Genomic DNA, 22,253 nt, shown 5'->3' with positions numbered 1-22,253 from the left:
ATTTTCCTTTGTGAAGAAAAAAATACAAACAAATGAAAATTTCTTTGAATCAGATTGTCTTATTTTGTAATATTATTTGATAAATGCTAAATATTAAAGTCATAACACATTTGAAGAAAAGTGGTGGGAATTGCAGATTTGGTAGATATACGTATCTGAACTTTAATTAGTATGAAACCAGAGAGGCAGCCCCACTTTCATCCTGTTAATGATTCTTGCATGCTGAGATCTATGAACCATGGGAATAGCCAATGTTAATGTAGTTATGTAATTTAGTTAATACTAAAAACGAATAATGTCAAAATGAATTTGGTAATGCTTTTGGACAAATGTGATTTTATTAATAGTGGCAGCATCTATTGCATGTTTTTAAATGAGCGAGATCATAATTTGAAGTACTAGGCATTGTTTTTAATGCAAGGGAGCATGTATTCAGTCCCCAGTCAGTGCTTGGATAATAAATGGGTCAGGAAACCTTTGGAAGAGCTGCACCCCCTGAGGAGTCCAACGCTTTCAAATTGACAACCACTGATGCAACCAAGGTAGCAACATTTCCTTTTCATTTTGCAGCTGGGAGACTGCATTTCAAAAGACAGTTACCCAGATGGCAACATCACGTGGTACAGGAATGGAAAAGTGCTGCAACCCCTTGAAGGAGGTGGGTAAGAAGTGGGCAGTAAATTCCGATGACCTGTTCTGACCTTCTCTCCTCTAGGCATTCCTTAGACTGCCCTGCATCTAAATGCATTGGCCTTTTTGATCTATGGTTCTATGCTTTGTTCCTTTCAGTAACCATTAAGTCATTAAGTGATTTTTTAAAACACCATTTTAGTCCTTGTGCAGAAGAATCAAGAGCAGAGAAGAATTATTTCTGTATATGGCATGTTCTAGAAGTTAATTAAAGGGAGTGGGAGATAGGATTCCAGGATTCTATTTCTGTCTGTGTCTCTGATTTCATGGTTCTGAAAAGACATTCTACCTCGGTACATGTCAGTTTTTTCTCCTGTTAAATATAGTAAGGACAAAACCACTTATCAAGGTGTTGTGACATTTAAGAATTGTGATTTTTCCAATGAAAGGTGCTATCATTAGTGTTCTTACTTTCTTCAGTGGTGGTCTTAATTTTTAAAAAGCAAATGGACCCGGTAACTCAGCTCTATACCATGACTTCATCCCTGGAGTACAAGGCAACCAAGGCTGACATACAGATGCCATTTACCTGCTCTGTGACGTATTATGGACCATCTGGTCAGAAAACACTTCAGTCTGAACAAGCAATCTTTGATATTTACTGTAAGTAACTCAGTATGCAATTATGCAATGTTTTGTTTTGTTTTATTTATTTATTTGACAGAGAGAGAGACAAGAGAGGGAACACAAGTAGGGGGAGTGGGAGAGGGAAAAGCAGGCTCCCGCAGAGCAGGGAGCCTGATGCGGGATCTGTCCCAGGACCCTGAGATCATGACCTGAGCAGAAGGTAGACGCTTACCTACTGAGCCACCCAGGCACCGCTACAATTATGCAATTTTAATGTCTTAGAGTATTCATATGCTATTAGTCTTTCAATTCCTAATCCACATTCTCTTTGGACTGTGCCTTCAATCCTTCTTTCCTGTTCTGCAGTACTCAAATAATTTATTTCTCCTTGGAATCCTATAGAATAAATGCTTACTCTGTCTTGTGATAGCTTTCACTTTTCACTTTGTCATTTCTGAAGATCTCTTCTGGATTCTGCTAGACACTAAGTTCCTTAAAAACAAGACCTCTAACTCAGTGTGGTCCCTTCAGGTAGTCCTTACAAGCTATGAATATTTTTTTAAGATTTTATTTATTTATTTGTCACAGAGAGAGAGAGACAGTAAGAGAGGGACTATAAGCAAGGGGAGTGGGAGAGGGAGGAAGCAGACTTGCCGCTGAGCAGAGAGCCTGATGTGGGGCTCGATCCCAGAACCCTGGGATCATGTCCTGAGCCAAAGGCAGACACTTAACGACTGAGCCACCCAGGCACCCTAAGTTATGAATTTTGTAAAAGTTCAAAATGCCATCTGATTATTTTCTGACTGAAGGACAGATGAATAGAAGCTCATGACTGATTGGACTTCTCGCTATGGGATTTCCATTTTAATGAAAAAAATACTAATAAGATCAATTGTACAAGTTTATATAGGATGTTTTATTCCAGACATTTTGGTTAACTTTATTTCATAGATTTGAAACATAGGCTATTAGACTAAAAAGGAAGCTTCGTGATCATCTAATCTAACTCCTTATTTTACTAAGCAGTAAAGTGAGTCTCAGAGACCTGCCCTAAATTAGTTGTAGAGACTGGTTTAGAATCCTTTTCTGTCATGCTGTTCTCTTTCCCATAAGACAGGTGCCAAGATTTAGAGCAAACAGGCTGATAGTCCAGGCACAACACAGTCAATTTCTGTGCCTTTCTAAAAGAGTAGGTAACTGCTTTAGGTCTCAGTTTTCTTATCTTGAAATGGAAAAAATAACTCAGTGATGTTATGGAGATTAAGGGAAATCACAAATCTAAAATAGCATCCTATATTGCTCATTAAGTTCTTGTTACTAAGTACTATTATTATTATTACATATGATCATTATTACTACAGATGCATAGAACTAGAGATACTATTTTTGGAGAGATGCTGTTTTAAAAATTTTAGAAGGATTATTTAAAAAAAAAAAAGAATCAAAACTTTTTGTAATACTGCCATATGTGGTAGAATAACCTAATACTTCTACGTGTATTCTGAAGAAAGAGCAGAAATGCCAGTTGAGCCATTGTAGGGTTTAATCTCCTCTGCATTCTTATTTTGGTTCCATAAACTGCAGAACCTTATATAAGAACAAAACTGACAATCCACTTGCCCTGACAATAAAGGATTGTTGTGCCTTAAACTTTGTATCTAAGTTTCAACTTCTATACTGACTTAAAGTAAGGACTTAAAGGATTTCATTATGTGCAACTTATCTAAAATCAAGCTATTATTTCTGTAAGTAAAGGCAGAATTCTGTCTGTTCAAAAATGTTGAACTGGAAATAAACTCTCTTGGTGTAAGTGCAGGATACAAGATAGGAAAGAACATCAAGATGAGTAATAAGGACCGGGAAAGTGGCTTCAGAAAAAAAACAGGAATGTTTGTTATCAGGCACGAAGAGCCGGGTAAGCAGAAAAGTCCTTGGATGAATGAGAAGGAAATGATTTTACTGTGGGGGGTTGCATTTGGCACAGCTTTTTTTTTTTTTTTTTAAGATTTTATTTATTTGACACACAGAGAGAGAGATCACAAGTAGGCAGAGAGGCAGGCAGAGAGAGAGGGGAAAGCAGGCTCCCCGCTGAGCAGAGAGCCCAACGTGGGGCTCGATCCCAGGACCCTGAGATCATGACCTGAGCTGAAGGCAGTGGCTTAACCCATTGAGCCACTCAGGCGCCCCATTGGCACAGCTTTTGAGAAGCCACAATGTATGCAGTGCTGGACTTCCTGGTAAAGATACAAAGTGGTTAACAGGGTCCTGACATTCAAAGAGTTTACAACTCCAGTAGAGCAATGAGATACCTACAGGGGGAGGAAATTGTCAGTGCAAGGTCACATGGGGTAAGTGACACTCAGAGCTCAGTGAATAGCACTGAAAGCTCAGATACCCAAGGACAGTGATTCTCAGACTTTTGTTGCATCTGAATCACCAGAAGGTCTTACAGCACCAATCACCGGACCCTGCTCTGAAGTTTCTTACCCTGTAGTTGTGGGGGGAAGTTCAACACTTTGCATTTATAACAGATTCCCTGGTGATGCTAACACTGTTCATATGAGGACCACACTTGGAAAATCACATAAAAGTGGAGAAGGAGGGAGCTAAACGGAAAGGACAGAGAATACATTCAGAGGAAAGAGATTTGGTCAGTTCATCTGGAGGAAGGTGCCCTAGTCCACTCCTACCCTAATCCTTCCTTACCCTTTCCAATCAGTAATGAAACTTGATAGAATCTAGCTCTTTATGTTGATCTTTATGTTTATGTTGACCTTTATGTTAATCTGATTTGTTATGTTTATGCTTATCCGATTCTGCCTTCGAATATGCCACCATTCTTCATGGCCCGTATTTCTGTGATTCCCAAAATAATATTCCTTTCTGTTCACTCTGAACTGCCCTCCAAGCTGCTGCTGAAAATACCTTTTTAAAAACAGATGTGAAACCATGTTAGGTTAGTGTATGATTACAGTTCTTCAGTAACTCCCCAGATCTCTTGGATTAATCTTCACGCTCGTTGTTTTCTTTCTTCCAGGTTTTTACTTAAATTCCAGTTGGTTAACATACAGTGTAATGTAAGTTTTAGGTGTAGGATTTAGTATACAACACCAGTTTCTTGTCGCAGCAAGTGCACTCCTTAATCCCCATCACCCATTTAACCCAACCGCCCTCCACCTCCCCGCCAGCAACCCTCTGTTTGTTCTCTATATTAGAAGTCTGTTTTATGGTTTACCTCTCTGTTTTCTTTCAGTTATGTTTATCTGTTATCATTTCTTAAATTCCACATATTAGTGAAATCATATGGCAGTTGTCTTCCTCTGACTGACTTGTTTTGCTCAGCATAATACTCTCTAGCTCCATCCATGTCATTGCAAATAGCAAGATTTCATTCTTTTTATGGCCGAGTAGGATTCCATTGTGTATATATATGACAGCTACTTTATTCATTCATCAGTTGGTGGACATTTGGGCTCTTTCCATAATTTGGGTGTTGTTGATTATTAATACTGCTGTAAACATCAGGCTGCATGTATCTGTTCAAATCAGTATTTTTGTGTTTTGGGGGTGAATACCTAGTAGTGCCATTGCTGGGTTGTAGGGTAGTTCTATTTTTAACTTTCTGAGGAAACTCCATACTGCTTTCCAGAGTGGCTGTCCCGGTTTTCATTCCCATCAACAGTGTACGAGTTCCCTTCTCTCTGCATCCTCGTCAACATCTTTTGTTTGCTGTGTAGTTTTATTTAGCCATTCTGACAGGTGTGAGGTGGTATCTCATTGTGGTTTTGATTTATATTTCCCTGGTGATGATTAATGGTGAGCATCTTCCCATGTGTCTGTTACCCATTCTGGCTGTCTTCTTTGGAAAAATGTCTGTTCATGTCTTCTGCCCATTTTTAACTGGATTATTTGTTTTTGGGGTGTTAAAATTTATAGATTCTTTATAGATTTTAGATACTAACCCTTAATTAGATATGTCATTTACAAATATCCTCTCCCACTCTGTAGGTTGCCTTCTAGTTTTCTTGACTGTTTCCTTCGCTATGCAGAAGATTTTTATCTTGTTGAAGTCCCAGTAGTTGTTGTTTCCCTTGCCTCCAGAGATGCATCCAGTTAGAAGTTGCTATGGCCAGTGTCAAGGAGGTGCTGCCAATATTCTCCTCCAGGATTTTGATGGTTTCCTGTCTCCTGTCTCACATTTAGGTCTTTCATGCATTTTGAGTTCATTTTTGTGTATGGTGTAAGGAAGTTACCCAGTTTCATTGGGCATGTTGCTGTCTGTTTTCCCAACACTATTTGTTGAAGAGGCTTTGTCGAAGATTAGTTGACCATATAGTTGTGGGTCCATACCTGAGTTTTCTCTTTTGTTCCATTGATCTATGTATCTGTTTTTATGCCATTATCAGACTGTCTTGATCACTACCACTTTGTAATGTAGCTTAAAGTCCAGAATTCTGATGCCTCCAGCTTTGCTTTTCTTTTTCAAGGTTGCTTTAGCTTTTTGGGTCTTGTGGTTCAATACAAATTTTAGGATTGTTTGGTCTAGCTCTGTGAAAATAGCTGGTGATATTTTGATAGGGATTGCATTAAATGTGTGGATTGCTTTGGGTAGTATAGGCTTTTTAACAATATTTGTTCTTTTAATCCATGAGCATGGAATGTTTTTCCATTTCTTTGTGTCATCTTCATTTTCTTTCATAAGTGCTCTACAGTTTTTAGAGTACAGATCTCTTACCTCCTTGGTTAGGTTTATTACTTGATGTCTTACGGTTTTTGGTACATTTGTAAATTAGGTAGATTTCTTGATTTCTCTTTCTGCTGATTCATTATCGGTGTATAGAAATGCAACATTTTTTGCATGTTGATTTTGTATCCTGCAATTTTGCTGAATTTGTGTATCAGTTCTAACAATTTTTTTGGTGGAGTCTTTCATAAACTATCATTTCATCTGCAAACAGTGAAAATTTGACTTCTTCCTTGCTAATTTAGATACCTTTCACTTTTTAAAAATTTTTAATTTTTTTTTTTGTCTGATTGCTGAGGCTGGGGATTCCAGTACTATATTAAATAACAGTGGTAACAGTAGTCATCTCTGCTGTTTCTGATTTAGAGGAAAAACTCTGTTTTTCCCCACTGAGGATGGTATTACCTGTGGTTTTCCATTTATGTCCTTTATTATGTTGAGGTATGTTCCTTCTATCCCTATTTTGTTGATGGCTTTTATGAAGAATGGATGTTGTACTTTGTCAAATGCTCTGTCTGCATCTGTTGAGAGAGGATCATATGGTTCTTAGCCTGCCTTTTATTAATGTGGTATCTCACATTGATTAATTTGCAAATATTGAACCACCTTGGCAACCCAAGAATAAATCTTACTTGATCATGGTGAATGAATCTTTTAGTGTAATGTTGGATTTGATTTGCTAGTATTTTGTTGAGAATTTTTGTGTCCATGTTCATCAGGGTTGTTAGTCTGTAGTTGTCTTTTTTAGTGGAATCTTTTTAGTTTTGGAATCAGAGTAATGCTGGCCTCATAGAATGAATTTGGAAGTTTTCCTTCCTTGTCTATTTTTGGACTAGTTTGTGAAGAATAGATAGAATTCCCCTGGGAAGCCATCTCACCCTCGACTTTTGTTTCTTGGGAGATTTTTGATTACTGATTCAATATCTTTGCTGGTTATTGGTCTAGTCAAGCTTTCTATTTCTTCCTGTTTCAGTTTTGGTAGGTTATATGTTTCTGGGAATTTATCCATTTCTTCCATATTGCCCAACTTGGTGGCATGTATTTTTCATAATATTCTCTTATGATTGTTTGTATTTCTGTGGTGTTGGTTGTGATCTCTCCTCTTTCATTTGTAATTTTATTTGAGTCCTTTCTCTTTTCTTTTTTAAGAAGTCTGGCTAGGGGTTTGTCAGTTTCATTAATATTTATTAAAAACCAGCTCCTGGTTTCATTGATTTTTTTTTTCTCCTGTGTTTTTGGTTTGGTTGTTTCTATATCACTTTTTTCTGTTCTAATCTTTATGATTTCCCTTCTTCTGCTGTCTTTAGGCTTCATTTGTTTTCTTTTTCTAGCTCCTTTGGGTATGAGGTTAGCTTGCATATTTGAGATTTTTCTTGGTATTCGAGGTAGGCTTATATTGGTATGTACGCTCTTCTTATGAACACTTCTGCTGCATCCCAAAGATTTCAGATCATTATGTTTTCATTTTCATTTGTTTTCAGGTATTTATTTCTTCTTTAATGGTTGACCCAGTCATTCCTTAGTAGGTTGTTCTTTAACCTCCATGCATTTGTGTTCTTTCTAAATTTTTTCTTCTAGTTGACTTCAAGTTTCGTAGCCTTATGATCAGCAAAATGCATAGTATGATATCAGTCTTTTTGTGCCTATTGAGGCTTGATTTGTCACCTAGTATGTGGTCCATTCTGTCGAATGTCCCATGTGTACTTGAAAAGATTGTATTTTCTGCTGCTTTAGGATGAAATGTTCTGAATATATGTTAAATCTGTCTGGTCCAGTGTGTCATTCACAGGCATTGTTTCCTTGTTGATTTTCTGCTTAGATGATCTGTCCATTGATATAAGTGGAGTTTTAAAGTTCCTTACAATAAGTGTGTTATTATTAATAAATTCCTTTATGTTTGTTATTAATTGTTCAGTATATTTGGGTGCTCCCACATTGGGGGCATAAATATTTAAGTTGTTAGATCTTCTCATGGAATAGATCACTTTATTTGATATAGTGCCCTTCTTCATCTCTTGTTATAGACCTTGGTTTAAAATCTAGTTTGTCTGATACTAGAATTGCTACTCCAGCTTTCTTTTGCTATCCTTTTGCATGGGAGATATTCCTCTATCCCTTCACTCTAACCTGCAGGTGTCTTTAGGTCTAAAATGTAGGCAGTATATAGATGGGCCTTGTTTTTGAATCCAGTCAGACTCCCTATGTCTTTTGATTGGAGCATTCAGTCCATTTACATTCAGAGTAATGACTGACAGATATGAACTTAGTGCCATTTTATTACCTATTTTGTTGTTGTTTCTGGAGATTTTCTCTGTTCCTTTCCGGTCTTTATCACTTTTAGTCTTCCTTTTTCACTTAAAGAGTCCCCTTTGCTATTACTTGTGGGGCTGGTTCATTGGTCTTGAACTCCTTTAGTTTTTGTTTGTCTGGGAAACTGTCTCTCCTTCTATTATGAATGATAGCCTTGCAGGATAGAGTATTCTGGGCTGCAGATTTTTTCCATTTAGTGTATTGATTATATCCTGCCACTTTCTCCTGGATGCTAAGTTTCTGTGGAGAGATCTCCTGCTAACCATATTGGTCTTCCCTTGTAAATTAGAGACTTTTTATCTTGTTGTTTTTAGGATTTTTCTTTATCTCTATATTTTGCAAATTAAACTACTCTGTGTCTTGGCGTTGACCTTCTGTTGGATTTTGATGGGAGTTCTCAGTGCCTCCTGGATTTGGATGTCTGTTTTCATAATTTCCACAAATAAACCTTCTTTCCCCTTTTCTATCTCTTCTTCTTCTGAGACTCCTGTGACACAAATGTTACTATGTTTGATGGAGTCACTGAGTTCCCTGGGTCTGCTTTCATGATCAGGATTTTTCTTTCCCTCTTTTGTCTTTATATTCCCAATTTCGATATGCTTCAGATCCCTTGTAGCCATGGTCCTGCACTATGTCTCAGTCTTCATCACTTCACTGTGTCTTCTATAATCCTGTTTTGTTTTCCAGATTCCTCCTTTAGACTATTACTTCCATGACTATTCATTTGCTGTCACTACCAAAGTTTCGTTTTCTAGCAAACACCTATTTATTCTTTAAATTCCAGCTGTAGCATCAGTTTGTACCAGACACTTCCCAGTCTCATGCTTCTATAAACTATCAGTGATAACATCATATCCAATTTTTATGTTGTTATTTTCTTAATTGTTTGATGTCATTACAAATCGATTGAAAGCCATGCTGTTTTCAACTTTATAACTTCGGCATTTAGTGCCAGCACAAAATAAATATTAACTAAACAAATGAATACATGAGTGGATAGAGGATAAATGGAGATAGGACAAAGAAAACTTGAATAGAATCTCGGTTATTATGTAGTGGTATATAGAGAGTAGTAAGATATACTTCTTACCTGAATAGTTCAAGGCAGTCATGGGTACTAGGTTAGGAAATTTTTATTTCAGTCATCACATATAATTGTAATCTTCAAAGCATTACTTTGAAATTAGCATTACTTCAAAAAACTGATATATATATATATATTTCCTCAAAATCAGTTTTGATGTGTATATATATACATATGTGTGTGTGTGTATAAAATTTATATATTATATATTATATATATGATGGAGTGGAATGTGGGACTGTCCGTGTTTCAGGTATAGGTTAGCGCCTGGACAATGGAAATGTTAGTAGGAATAAAAGGAGAGAATGAGGTGCAAAACACAGTATTAATTGTATTAATCATTCACACATGGTGACAGAGTGGATGAGAAAAAGCCAGAATACCTGGCAGAATGATTTACTAATAGACAGAGTAAAATTCAGAGAAAAAGTCCAGGGCAACAGGAGAGCAAGAGATGGTTAATTTTATTTGAGGCATGTTAGTTGGACATCCAGAAAGTTACTGTGAAAACTCAGATCTCTCTGATCTCAGTGTAGTTCTTCAATTCTCTAATGCAGAACAGAGCTATTGAAAGGGGACACAGAGAAGGCAAGTTTTGCAATAAAGCAGGAAGTCAGACAGACTGTGATCCTGGCTGTTCTGGTGTCAGCTTTGATTGAGCAGTCTTGCAGTGATACGCAACAGGCCAGAGTAGTGAAGGGCCACATAAAAAAGTGGAGAAGGCGTAGAAATGGAAGGCCAGAGGGGGATGAAAAACAGACTTTATTTACCTTCCAACTTTACTGGGAGCCACTAGTGAGGGAACTACCTTGGGGGAAATTCAGAAAAACTAACAAAACGTGTATTAAACCAGTCACTGTTAAGCTTCAGAACATTCTGGGCAAATAGACCCAAGCATGGAAAAAAAGGCAGCAAAGCAATCTAAATCAACCCTTCTATGTTTTTTCTGCATTTGGATATTAAAAAGATACATAAATGGTAGCAAGAGATAGGGAAAAAACCTCTGAATTTACTACTTATTTGTTTTATTAGCTAATAACAAAGTAAGTCTTCATAAATTATTATTCTACTCTTATTCTGTTATTCTTATTATCCAGCTATATAACAAGCTATATTAGAAAGTGGGTCATTTAAAACTGCCAACACCTCTTCCTCTTATTTTCTGTTTGCTGGATATCGTCCTTCATATCAAGCCTTTAATTTTTTTAGTGTTCTACTGTTAGTAGTAGCCTCTACTAAAGAATACCCTTTAGCCCTATTTTCTCCTTAAAAGTGACCAAGTGAAATGAAATTTGCACCTTTGCTCCAATGAGCAGAATGGAATTATAGTATATTTACAGTCCCGTTGGTTGTTTTAAGGGTCTTCAGTTCATAGGTTTCATCTTTTTGAAATAGGATCTTCTCTCCTGCGTGCCAGAAATCTTGCCGGCATTGCTTAGGTCATGTCTCTTTTTATTTAATATAAGGTATTATTATGTAAGAGGAGTGTAGGGTACTTAATAGTTTTAGCTACTGTGGAAGCTGATCCAGTCTTTCCAAACCATGGGGTTCATATAATATAGTTAAATGCCCTTATAATGAAATCATGCAGTGAGATTGTTCCTACTCGTCTTTTACACATAAAATAATTATGGCCATTCCTACCTCAGCTAAAGACATTTTGCTAAGAAGAAATTGGCTTTTATGTAACAAGGTCTCTGTAGTTTTCTCTAACCAAGATTAGTACTTGGTAAAGCAAGTAGCTATTAACTTCAATCCCTCTATAAAAGGATACATTTAAGTAATTACCATTACTAGCTTCTTGAGAAAATTGTGTATAATTTAGTCATTTATATTGTATGTACAGAGTAATTTGGTACTTGATGAAAATGGTTAACTTGTGTCTGTGACTCTTGCAGATCCTACTGAGCAAGTGACAATACAAGTGCTACCATCAAAAAATGCCATCAAAGAAGGGGATAACATCACTCTTAAGTGTTTGGGAAATGGTAACCCTCCTCCTGAGGAATTTTTGTTTTACTTACCCGTAAGTGCTTACCGATTATGACCTGAGCTAGACTACTATCATTTTGTCCTGTCGTGTGGCCACTGGCTGACATATTAAGAATTGTGTGTAGTTGGGCAGCTTAAGAGAGAAAGGTGTTATTCTTGGGGACAAAGAACACCTGTAGAATGTCCTCTGAAAGGTTGTCCTACGTTTGTTGGGTTTGGTTTGGTTTCTTTTTGGCAGCTACCAGTGATCTTGCCTTTTTTTCTCAGTTCTAGGAGATTTCAGAGGAAAAAAGGTAAAAAGCTTATCATAGGAAACCATAATTACAAAAACTCTAGTTTTCACTATCTAGATAAGCTGTAAGAATCTGTTCTTCAAAAACAGATAACTCAAAAAAAAAAAAAAAAAACCAGATAACTCTAAAATGAAGAATGATGACAGCAATGATGTAGATTCTAAATCTACCACAGTGCCTTTCTGAACACATCTCTGAACCTCTGAAATAGGACCATTCTGTTGCACATGATATTTAGCTTTACACAATGAAGCTAGGGGGTGTATCTTCCCATGGCATATTGTCTTGAAGGGCAAGCTCCTCAACTTTTATCAATACGATAACTGAAAGGAATCATATATAGAGAAAATAATTTGTAACATTCGTCTAGGATGTGTCCTAGATATCATGGTAGTATGGAGTCATACGAGGAAAGAGCTGTTGAGGACACTTGTTTGCTCTCCCAGAACTCTCCCTAGGTTTGTGTATGACCTAAAGTTCCATTGATAGAAGCCATATACAACCATATGTTGTATTTACTTATGGGTTATATGTACACATGTTACCCACTGCCTTTCTCAGTAGCGTTTAAGAATATCATTATTACATTACTCAGAAGACTAATAACAGCTGATTTCTTTTAGACTGAAAGGTTGGTAGAAAACTTTGTTTCTCCCGATAAGTAATAGTTTGTTCTTTGAACAGTACGTTCAAAAACATACTGTTTTTTTCTCCCATGCAAATAAACTTCTGAAACTGTTTCTACCTTGGCTCTCAGGGAGGACAGGCAAATTTATGTCTTAGCTTTATAACAATATCTGATGATTATAGTTTTTTTATTACTATGTACTCCTAGTTCATCTATATTCTTTTCACTCTTCGTTTATTAATTCTTTTCTTTTTCTTTACTCTTAAAAAAATAATTTCTTCTTTCTTCTCCCTCTGTCCCTCCGTCTCTTCCTTTCTTCCTTTCTTTTTCTCCTCTCCTTTTTATTTGGATATGTGGCATGTTTTCTTTAAGCTGCCTGAAATCTTTTTGTTGAATTAGAGGACATAAATATAAAATGAAATATTTGTTTTTTTTTTTAAATCGGATTTAACTCTTAAATTCCAGTGATGCTCTCAATAGAATAGATATCATCAATATCATGTTTATTAGCTCATCAATTTCCTTAGAACCAAAATTGCAGCTATTTTTCCAGCAATCAGATAACATAAACTCTACTCTCATTTGTCCCATCATAGAAACACTTTCCCTTTTTTTCTCTTACATAAGAAAATGGTATTTTCGTCAAGAAATACAACTCATCTCTTTGTAGCTCCCAAGTATAATCATCTGACATTTTACCTCTATCAACAGGGACAGCCTGAAGGAATAAGAAGCTCAAATACTTACACGTTGACAGATGTGAGGCGCAATGCAACAGGAGACTACAGATGCTCCCTGATAGACAAAAAAAGCATGATTGCTTCAACAGCCATCACCGTTCACTGTAAGTGACCTTATTCTTCATTACCAACTTCGCTTGAAAGGCCTCTAACAGTCTAACTTGGCTGTCTTTTCAAATAAATCGCAACTGTATTTTTCTTAAGTAGCGTGGTTTCAATTGACTTACTGGAGTGCATCAGAGCAAACTCAGCTTCGGTCCAGATTTGCCCTGCAATATTGAAATCTTGAGTGGATCTAATAAGTGCAACTTCAAGAGTGGTAAACCTCCATCTTCTTTCTAAATGTCTTCAGTGGTATTCTGTGGTATCCACAGAATATTCATGTGGATCTTAAATTACTCATTTTTTATTTTAAGAAAATATTTAGATATTCTTAAAGTTCACAAGGTTTGTACTTGGCCTAGAAAAAAAGTGTAGATTAAGTATTCTTTTTAATTATTATTATTACAGAATAACATTAGCACCGAAACCCAAGCAACATAGAGTCTTACTGTAGACTCAACCTTTGGAAGCAGCAGAAGTAGAGACCACTAAAAGCCATTTAATATTGGCCTCTGTATAGAAGAATAGAAGATTTCTGGAAACAGAAACTCTTCAAAATCACCCTAAATAGGGTGCCTGGGTGGCTCAGTGGGTTAGGCCGCTGCCTTCGGCTCGGGTCATGATCTCAGCGTCCTGGGATCGAGTCCCGCACCAGGCTCTCTGCTCAGCAGGGAGCCTGCTTCCTCCTCTCTCTCTCTCTCTGCCTGCCTCTCTGCCTACTTGTGATCTCTCTCTGTCAAATAAATAAATAAATAATCTTAAAAAAAAAAAAAATCACCCTAAATGTGTTTCTTAACTTTTAACCTACTTTTGATCACCAAATAATCCAAAAGTTATACTTTAGTGTGATTTAAAAAAAAAGAGAGGTACATCAGAAAGAGTACATCACGTCCTTAATTTTGTAATTTCCAACATTTCTTTATATACCTGATGCATTGTGGAAAGGGGAGACTAATTTGAACTGCTCCCCAGTGACACTAGAATTTACAGAGTGCTTTAGCAAACGTCATTGTTGCTTGGAGGTGTAGGCCAAACTTTCTAGTAAGTCCTTTGAACCCAGTAGCACCTCTTAACATGCTCCGTCGGGATGAAGTTTCCCTCGGCACGAAGTGCTCTAATCCCATTGAGTATGAGAGACTTCTTTCTTTCAAAATGGAAAGAGACTAGAAATTGTTCTGAAGAAATGGTTCTGAAGCTCTCATTCTACCTATAATGCTTGGAAAACATATAGGATAGGAGCTAAAAGTTTGAAGGCGGTACAAGAAGATACACTGGGGAATAGAGTAACCAGATGGTTGCTTTTGAGTTTCTGATGTTGGGAGCACACTCTGGGGAACCCTACAGAAATAGCAGACTGTTAAGAAATGTTCACTGCCAGGCCATTTCTCTATTTGCACCATATTCATGTTGTATAGTTCTGAGTGTGTCTGCCGTCAGAAACTGGTTAGAGAGAAAGCAGTGATCTCTCGGGATTAAAACAATGCTGCTTTTTCTCTGAAGACAAGTCAGTCCTGGGACCATTTTTCCGGACTGTTCCATGACCAAAAAAAAAAAAAAAAGAAAGAAAGGGAAGTAAGAGAATACAACTAACTGATAGAATTTCCTGTGAAATAACTCTCTAGTATTCTTGTCTATGAGATCTGTGGACCAATAACCAATAATCCAGTGCCTGGAGATGGTACAGTAAGCTTATGTTTAAGAGATGCCGGCTACTCAGGACCCTAAAAGAAAGGAAAAGGCCCTTATTTGTATCACTGGTGGATGAGGTATGGAGGGATAGTTGGCAGAGTAATAAGGCAAATGTGGTACAGCCACACTGTATCTCAGTGATCAGCTGTGATAAAGAAAAACAAAATTAAACAAAAGTATGTTAACAGTTTAATTGGATTTCAGTGCACTTAATTGGATTTAAATGCTTTTTGGTTTTGAAAGGTAGATGAAAACATCAGGCTTTAAGGCCTGTATTTCTCTTTAAAGGCTGAAATAAGGATTGCAAATAAAGAAGATTTTACTCTGAATTACATGAAATGAAAACATAAAAATTCTGGGTTTTTCCCGTTTATCCTTGATTGCTTGTTTGTTGTCTGAAAACAAGATTTGTCTCCTTTCCGTAGATGACGAAAGGGAATGTGGATAGAGAAGCACCAGGTCCCACTCGCACGTGTGTGCAGAACAGACCCCTCATCAGGGCTCTCCGCCCACAGACCCAGAGTTGCTGAGGAAGCGTCTGCTATTCCTCTGCCAATTCATGCACAGATAGACTCTTCATCAGAACTGTCAGAGTCCATCACCAGCCTTTAAAATCACTTCTTTTATCCTCTCACTGGCAGGTTAACTGTCCGACTAACAAAAGCTTCTGACTCTCCCTGCATAGGGTTTTCATCTAAGTGTAACCAATCCAGATTTTCTGAGGAAACTCCACTTCCTATATGATAATGGATATTTTAGTATTATTGAGACTGTGTGAAGGCAGGCTTCTTTCCTACATCCAGTCATTGTTTTCCAGAGCCTAGCATGGGGCAGACACTGTGGATGGACGGTGACAACTCAAGGGTCCTGCCTTCATGGTTCTTACAGTCTAACAGGAAAAACAAGTGTTAAAAATGATGCTGGCCAACTATCGACCGACGGCAGTTTTAACATGTGAAACCAAGAAGCACGGGGTGCAGTGGGAAATCCCCAGTGCTGTAGAAGAAAGTCTCAACTCATAGCATGGCAAACACAGTCCTTTAGAGTCTGGCCTCCACTAATTATGTAGGCTTATCATTCATGTGTTATAACCATTCATACTAGATTACTCACGGTGGTGCAATCTGCCGTGCTCTGTCAGCATTTTGCCGTTGTTTATGTGGCAGAAGTTTTCCCTGTATCTCCATTTATCGAAGCCTTTCTCAACTGTCAAGGACCACAAGCAGATACTGCTGCATATATATACAAAGCCTTTATTACTGCTGTGTAATGCACTTGGGCTCTGTTCTCTATACTCCCATAAGTCTTTGCTTCTACCTCTCTTTGTAGCCCTTTCTTTAGTTTTTCAACAAATACTAATTGAACTTCTGATCTATAGCATGGATGCTAGTAGATGCGGATTTCATGCTGCTGTGTATCAGAGTCACTTAGCACATGCATACTACATCTACCTCAAAAATTGTAAATCGTAAGCTTATATCCATCTCTGTATCTTGTCAGTGCTTGCAACTTAGTAGCTGCACAATAAATGTTTGTTCTGTTGAATTAGATTTTCCTCATACAGATCATACTGCGATAGTAAGATTTTTATAGAAATTGCTTTCCATCTGAAAGATTATACCTCCTTAGATGTGTTTATTCTGTTTTTAAAAAATGATGCCTGCTGCCAGCATACCTAACAATAGATCTTATTTAAAATTTCAGCTGCATAAGAAATAGAATTGCATTAAAAAAAAATCTAACTACCATAGTCCGTTCTCTCTGAAGAAACGGATAGACTACCTCATGGTTTTTCAGATTATCACCTGCTGTCTAAATATACTTAATTTTCTTCTGGCATGCCTTACCAACTCTTTTTATAATATTTACCTAGTCATCATCTTTCTTTTCTTCCAGAAATGATTTAAGAATTGTTTTTCTTGAGGTAGTAGACCCCAGGGGAATACTTCTATGCAGTCAAAACATCAGTCATGTTAACTGCAAATAAATGCATAATCAGTTAGATTGACCATTTCCCTGTCCAAACTGGTCTCAAACATGGCTTGAAAAAGTGGACTGATTACACTACAGTTCAGTTATTTTGGTCACATAAATCAGTTCTGAATTTTGAAGACTGTTATAAGGATTTCTTTTTTCTTTTCTTTTCTTTTTTTTTTTTTTTTTTTTTTGGCGGGGGCGGGCGGGTCTTTCATCTTTTCTTCTTCAAAATATTTTGACTTTCTCTCCTGGAGTTTGAATTTCAAGCAGATTTTCTGCTTCACAGATTTGGATTTGTCCTTAAACCCAAGTGGGGAAGTGACCAAGCAGATCGGTGATGCCTTGCCTGTGTCATGCACAATATCTGCTAGTAGGAATGCAACTGTGGTATGGATGAAAGTAAGTCATATTTCTTGATAATATTACACTGTTTGGACTGACTCCTTTTTGACTCTTTTGCATTTAATTGGACATCTAACTATCTAAATATGTTTATACACCCACATTCATGCTCTCCTTCTCTATATTATAATCATATAAATGATGTCACAGTAAAATTTTAGAGGTACCCAGCAACAGTATGGCATCCATAATTGATTGTCTGAAATATACTTTGGGACATTGATTAATGTGTATCTACTTTGGGACTTTGATTTATGTGTATCTACATTGTTTTATATGTATTTATGTGAATTCTACACATACACACATGCTCACAGACTTACACATGTATACAGTTATATGCTCTAGAGCTTAACAATCTTCAGTGTGTTTTAACCCACATTATCCTCACATGACAGTTACAAAGAACCCTGTGAAATATGCAGGATATTTATTATTTCCCCACATAATTCAGAAAGAAGTTGAGGCAAGAGAAATCAGAAAGCTCTTAAGTAGCAGAGTTAGACTCAAACTCAGGCCTTGCTGGGTTTAATAAATACATGCTCTGATCACGTAACTTTCAGCCTGAAACTGACCTTACGTGTCTGAACGTGAGTTCATTGAATTCGTAGCACCTTGAAAGTAGAGCTACCGTTTGAGCCGTGGGCCATAGTGGAACACCTGGAACACAGTGGAGCTTGGTCAGTATTTCTGAGTGAGTGCCTCTAGTCTTGTAATTGTCTGAAGTGTAGGCCATTACTGAGAACCTAGTCATTGTTACCTTTTTAGAGTGAGTTGGTAGGATTGGTACTTGGTGATTTGAGACAAGGTTATCAACAAAGGGAAAGGTTGTAATTCCACTACTATGTCCTCAGCTAGTATATCTAAACACCCAGTGCCCATGTTGACAAAACACACATAAACCATTTCACATAGGAGTTGACAAGAATTATCTTTATAAAAAATTGTGAAGAATTGTATTGTTAGAATTTCTTTTTGCTGAAAATACACATTGTTTTGTATTGCTTTTGATCACTTTTAACACTAGATCCTCTCTGACTAGATTTTTGCCTTTAAAGTGCAGTTCCTTATTTTATTCTTTTAATTGAAGCCTCCTCACCCTTCTTTTCATTCAGATAATTAAAATGTCACTCTGTAGACTGAATATTTACTGTGATATATTTGTAGTAGTCTGTGGTCAAAGGGCTAGACTAGTCCTAGGCAACCAGACTACTCAGAAATCGTACAAGCACTTAATTGTTTCACTACAGGACTAGAGAGACTAAGTTTACTTGGCTAAACTAGTTTCTACATTAACTGCAGTCACTGTTGTTAATTGAATGCCTAATGTTAGTAGTGTTGTGTTGATCAAGGTGGTCTAGCTACTACTGGTTAGTAGTTGGGGAGTGGAGAAAAATTCATAGTGGGGAAAGACCACATGATGTTAGAATTGTGTTTCATTAAATACCATTATTTTCTGTATAACAAGTGATTTTTTTTAAATTAAATGTTGCATTTCGTTTGTTCATAGAAATTAGAATAGGAAGCTGTTAGTAATGATTTCTTTAAAAACATTTTGTCATAACTACCATGGCCCTGTAATGGATCCCCGGTCTTGGTAAATACATCCCATCAGATGGCTTTCTGACATTTATGCCTATCATTGGTAACTTAGCACAGGTCTTCACTGTCTTTCAATACTAGTTCACCTACGGGGACTTACAAGGAGTAGCTGTTATCAGCTGAGAACTTTCTGAATGTGAACACATTATATTACTTACATAGTTAGTCCTCAAACAATTCAGTATGTTAAGATTATTATCCCATTTCAAAAAGAAGAAAACTGAGTCTCCAAAGTTTATGAACTTGTTCCACATTATAAATTCAGTAAATGAAAGAGTCTGAAATAAAACTCTTGAGTGTATAAAACTACAAAGGAGAAGGGAAATCTATTTTTGGAAGTGTCTGAAGAAAAAGGAACTTGCATTTTCCTTAGATCTGGAAGAAGAATCTCAGGTTTCAGGTTCCGTGAGTATCTAATAAATACATGAAGAAGTTGTATTTGAGCCATATGAAATAATTAACTTTTTGTTTACTCAGGACAACATCAGGCTTCGATCAAGCCCATCATTTTCTAGTCTCCATTATCAGGATGCTGGAAACTATGTCTGCGAAACTGCTCTGCAGGACGTGGAAGGGTTAAAGAAAAGAGAGTCGTTGACTCTCATAGTGGAAGGTAATAAACACTGGAGCACCCGTGCAGAGTTTTCTTTGAGAATTTGATATTCAGTTTCCTTGATGATCTTAGTGTAACATCTTATTTTAATTCTAATGATATTTTAGGAAAACCTCAAATCAAAATGACAAAGAAAACTGATCCCAGTGGACTGTCTAAAACAATAATCTGCCATGTGGAAGGTTTTCCGAAGCCAGCTATACAGTGGACAATTACCGGCAGCGGAAGCGTCATAAACCAAGCAAGTATTTGTCCTCTTCTTACATGCCGCGCTTGGCCCAAAGTGGGCTTTTACGGAGGTGCCTGAGCTGTAGACTAGCTTGTTAGCAACATGAAATTGGCAGTCTATTCTCAGAGGAAGCTTTTGCTAACTTCTTAATTTTTCCAAAGGAAAGAACATGGCTCAAAAAGAAACTTTAAATCCCAGGGCCATGGAGAATGGAAGAATCATTATGTTGTGGTCAGTATCTGTTTTTAGAAGAATGTAAATTGGGTGTTGTTCCATGGTCATTAGTTTCTGAAACTCGGGTGATTAAAACATTAAGGTATACACTTTTCTGCATCATAAACTTACACATCTGAGTATAAGTGGCCTCCATTACTTTGCTTACTTAAGCACATTAAGGGATATTTTTTCCTCAAACTGGGCCCTGGGGGGGTGGTGAGGAACACAGTCTCCGTTTGTGAACATATGGTCTAAATTGTGTATGCCAGGGATAGGGCCAGAGTTAGGCTAGCTAAATATCTAGTGTCTAGGACATTTCCTTCTAAACAAAACTTTAGTATTTGTAACTTTGTCTGGACATTTTAGTAATAGTTAGTAATAGTAAAGGGCTAAGAACTTAGGGACTACCAATAATTTTCTTCTTGACCATCCCAAAAGCAAAAAAAGAAGAAGAGAGAGAATCTGGCCTGTCACTAGGGGTTCAGAACGATCTTTCATTCACTTGCTAGTTTGCTCAGGTTGCTGACATACTTGTTAATTCATTTTTCTCTACAATAGTCTTCATGTTCCTTTTCTCGGTGGAGCCAGTTAAAGACTCTTCAGGAACACCCGGAGGGGCCATTTGATTATCTGAATCCTCTGTGCTGCCTTCTCCCCACCTTTAGGCCCAGTTGATAATCCAGGAAGGCATTCATAAAGCAGAGTTGCATTTAGTTTGAAGTTAAAATTTCTTGCTCTGACGGGGAAGTTGGGCTGCTGGTCCAGCTTATACAACATAGTTTTGCAGAGCAAGGTGGAGTTTGGCTCTTTCACACCTGTGGGTGATGCATAACTCCCGAGTACAGAAGCTCCCCAAAGGAGCGGACACAGTTGAAGCAAATATATGTCAGTCAGTTGTGCGTTCAGCTCTTGGTTTCAGTTCGGGTCATGATCTCAGGGTTGTGAGATTGAGCCCTGTGTGAAGTCAGGCTCCACCCTCAGCAGGGAGTCTGCTTGAGATTCTCTCCCTCTCTCTTCTCCCCATCCCCTGCTCCTGTGTGTGCACACACTCTGTAATATAAATAAATCTTCAAAAAATGACTGTTTCTTTTCTATTCTGTCCTTTTTGCTCTCTAGTTTAATTAAATAATAATTGTAGCAAAAATAACCTTTGGGTACTGGTAATACAAGCGTGGGAAATAGAAAAATAAGCACACAATAAATATTTGAGGAATGAACAGATACAAAGATTTAAAAGGCCACTCTTAGAATGAGTATGTATATTTTACAGAGATAAAACAAAAACAAAGACTTAGTGAGAAAGTCATGTGAAAAATACTAGTGGGATGTGGAAAAATAGCATGTGAACTTACTATGAGGATAAAAATAACAATGCCATTCTTCATTGTCAAGGAGAAGGATTGATTCTGGCCCACTAGGTGATATGTTATTTTTCTTGTTCTAGGATTGTGCTGATCTATCCATAATCTTTTATTTGTTCCCTCCTCAATCATATGGTGAATCTATTGTTTTATAATTACTGATGCCTCTAAGCACTTCTGCCCCTGGGACTAGACAGTATCCCTAAGCCAGAGACTATCTTTTTTCCTCAAGGCCCTCCTCATATAGTTGACGAGAAAGCAAATAAAGAACAAAGGTAGGCATGGTGTGCAGAATGCAGCTCAGAAAATAGCTCCGGTACATGTTTGCTTTAGTACAGTTGGATTTAGGAGTCAAGTTCTGGGGAAGAGATGAAAGTGAATTGTCTAAGGGTACCTGACTGGCTCAGTCGATAGAGCATGTGACTCCTGATCTTAAGGTTCTTAAGTTCAAGCCCCACGTGGGATGTAGAGATTACTTAAAAGAAAAAGAAAAGAAAATGAATATTTTTTATTTTTGGAGGAATTAAATGCAGTGATTGCCCTTATTAAGACCTCACAAAAACCAAATGAACTTACCAGTCACTGAAAAATAACCCATTCTCCGTAGTTAGCTTGGAAAGTGAGAAAAAGTTGTTTGATTTTTCCCATGAGCAAATCATACATATATAAGTACTTAGATATAATGGTTTAAGGTAGCCCCTGAAGTGAAAAACAATGATATAATTTACAAATAAGAATTAAATTCTTTTTTTTTTTTTTTTAAGATTTTTTATTTTATTTATTTGTCATAGAGAGAGAAGCGAGAGCAAGCACAGGCAGACAGAGTGGCAGGCAGAGGCAGAGGGAGAAGCAGGCTCCCTGCTGAGCAAGGAGCCCGATGTGGGACTCGATCCCAGGACGCTGGGATCATGACCTGAGCCGAAGGCAGCTGCTTAACCAACTGAGCCACCCAGGCGTCCCAAGAATTAAATTCTTAAGTTTATTAAGAGAAAATTGGTGATTAGATAATCACTA

At 37.3% G+C, this 22,253-nt stretch overlaps 1 protein-coding gene across 2 annotated transcripts in view; it reads left to right on the top strand.

Annotated features, from left to right (window-relative positions):
* The window catches only part of ALCAM (activated leukocyte cell adhesion molecule), a 209,421-nt gene that overhangs the window by 163,453 nt on the left and 23,715 nt on the right, over positions 1 to 22,253 (top strand). For both annotated transcript variants that reach the window (XM_059392044.1, XM_059392043.1), the window contains exons 5-11: positions 571 to 658; positions 1,111 to 1,293; positions 11,294 to 11,421; positions 13,020 to 13,152; positions 17,103 to 17,215; positions 19,298 to 19,433; positions 19,541 to 19,674. In XM_059392044.1, coding sequence (XP_059248027.1) covers positions 571 to 658; positions 1,111 to 1,293; positions 11,294 to 11,421; positions 13,020 to 13,152; positions 17,103 to 17,215; positions 19,298 to 19,433; positions 19,541 to 19,674 — 915 coding nt within the window. The remainder of the gene's footprint in view (positions 1 to 570; positions 659 to 1,110; positions 1,294 to 11,293; positions 11,422 to 13,019; positions 13,153 to 17,102; positions 17,216 to 19,297; positions 19,434 to 19,540; positions 19,675 to 22,253) is intronic.

This window comes from Mustela nigripes, chromosome 2 (assembly GCF_022355385.1).
Source record: "Mustela nigripes isolate SB6536 chromosome 2, MUSNIG.SB6536, whole genome shotgun sequence".
NCBI classification, from domain to species: domain Eukaryota; kingdom Metazoa; phylum Chordata; class Mammalia; order Carnivora; family Mustelidae; genus Mustela; species Mustela nigripes.
This window is presented reverse-complemented; position numbering and strand designations above follow the sequence as displayed.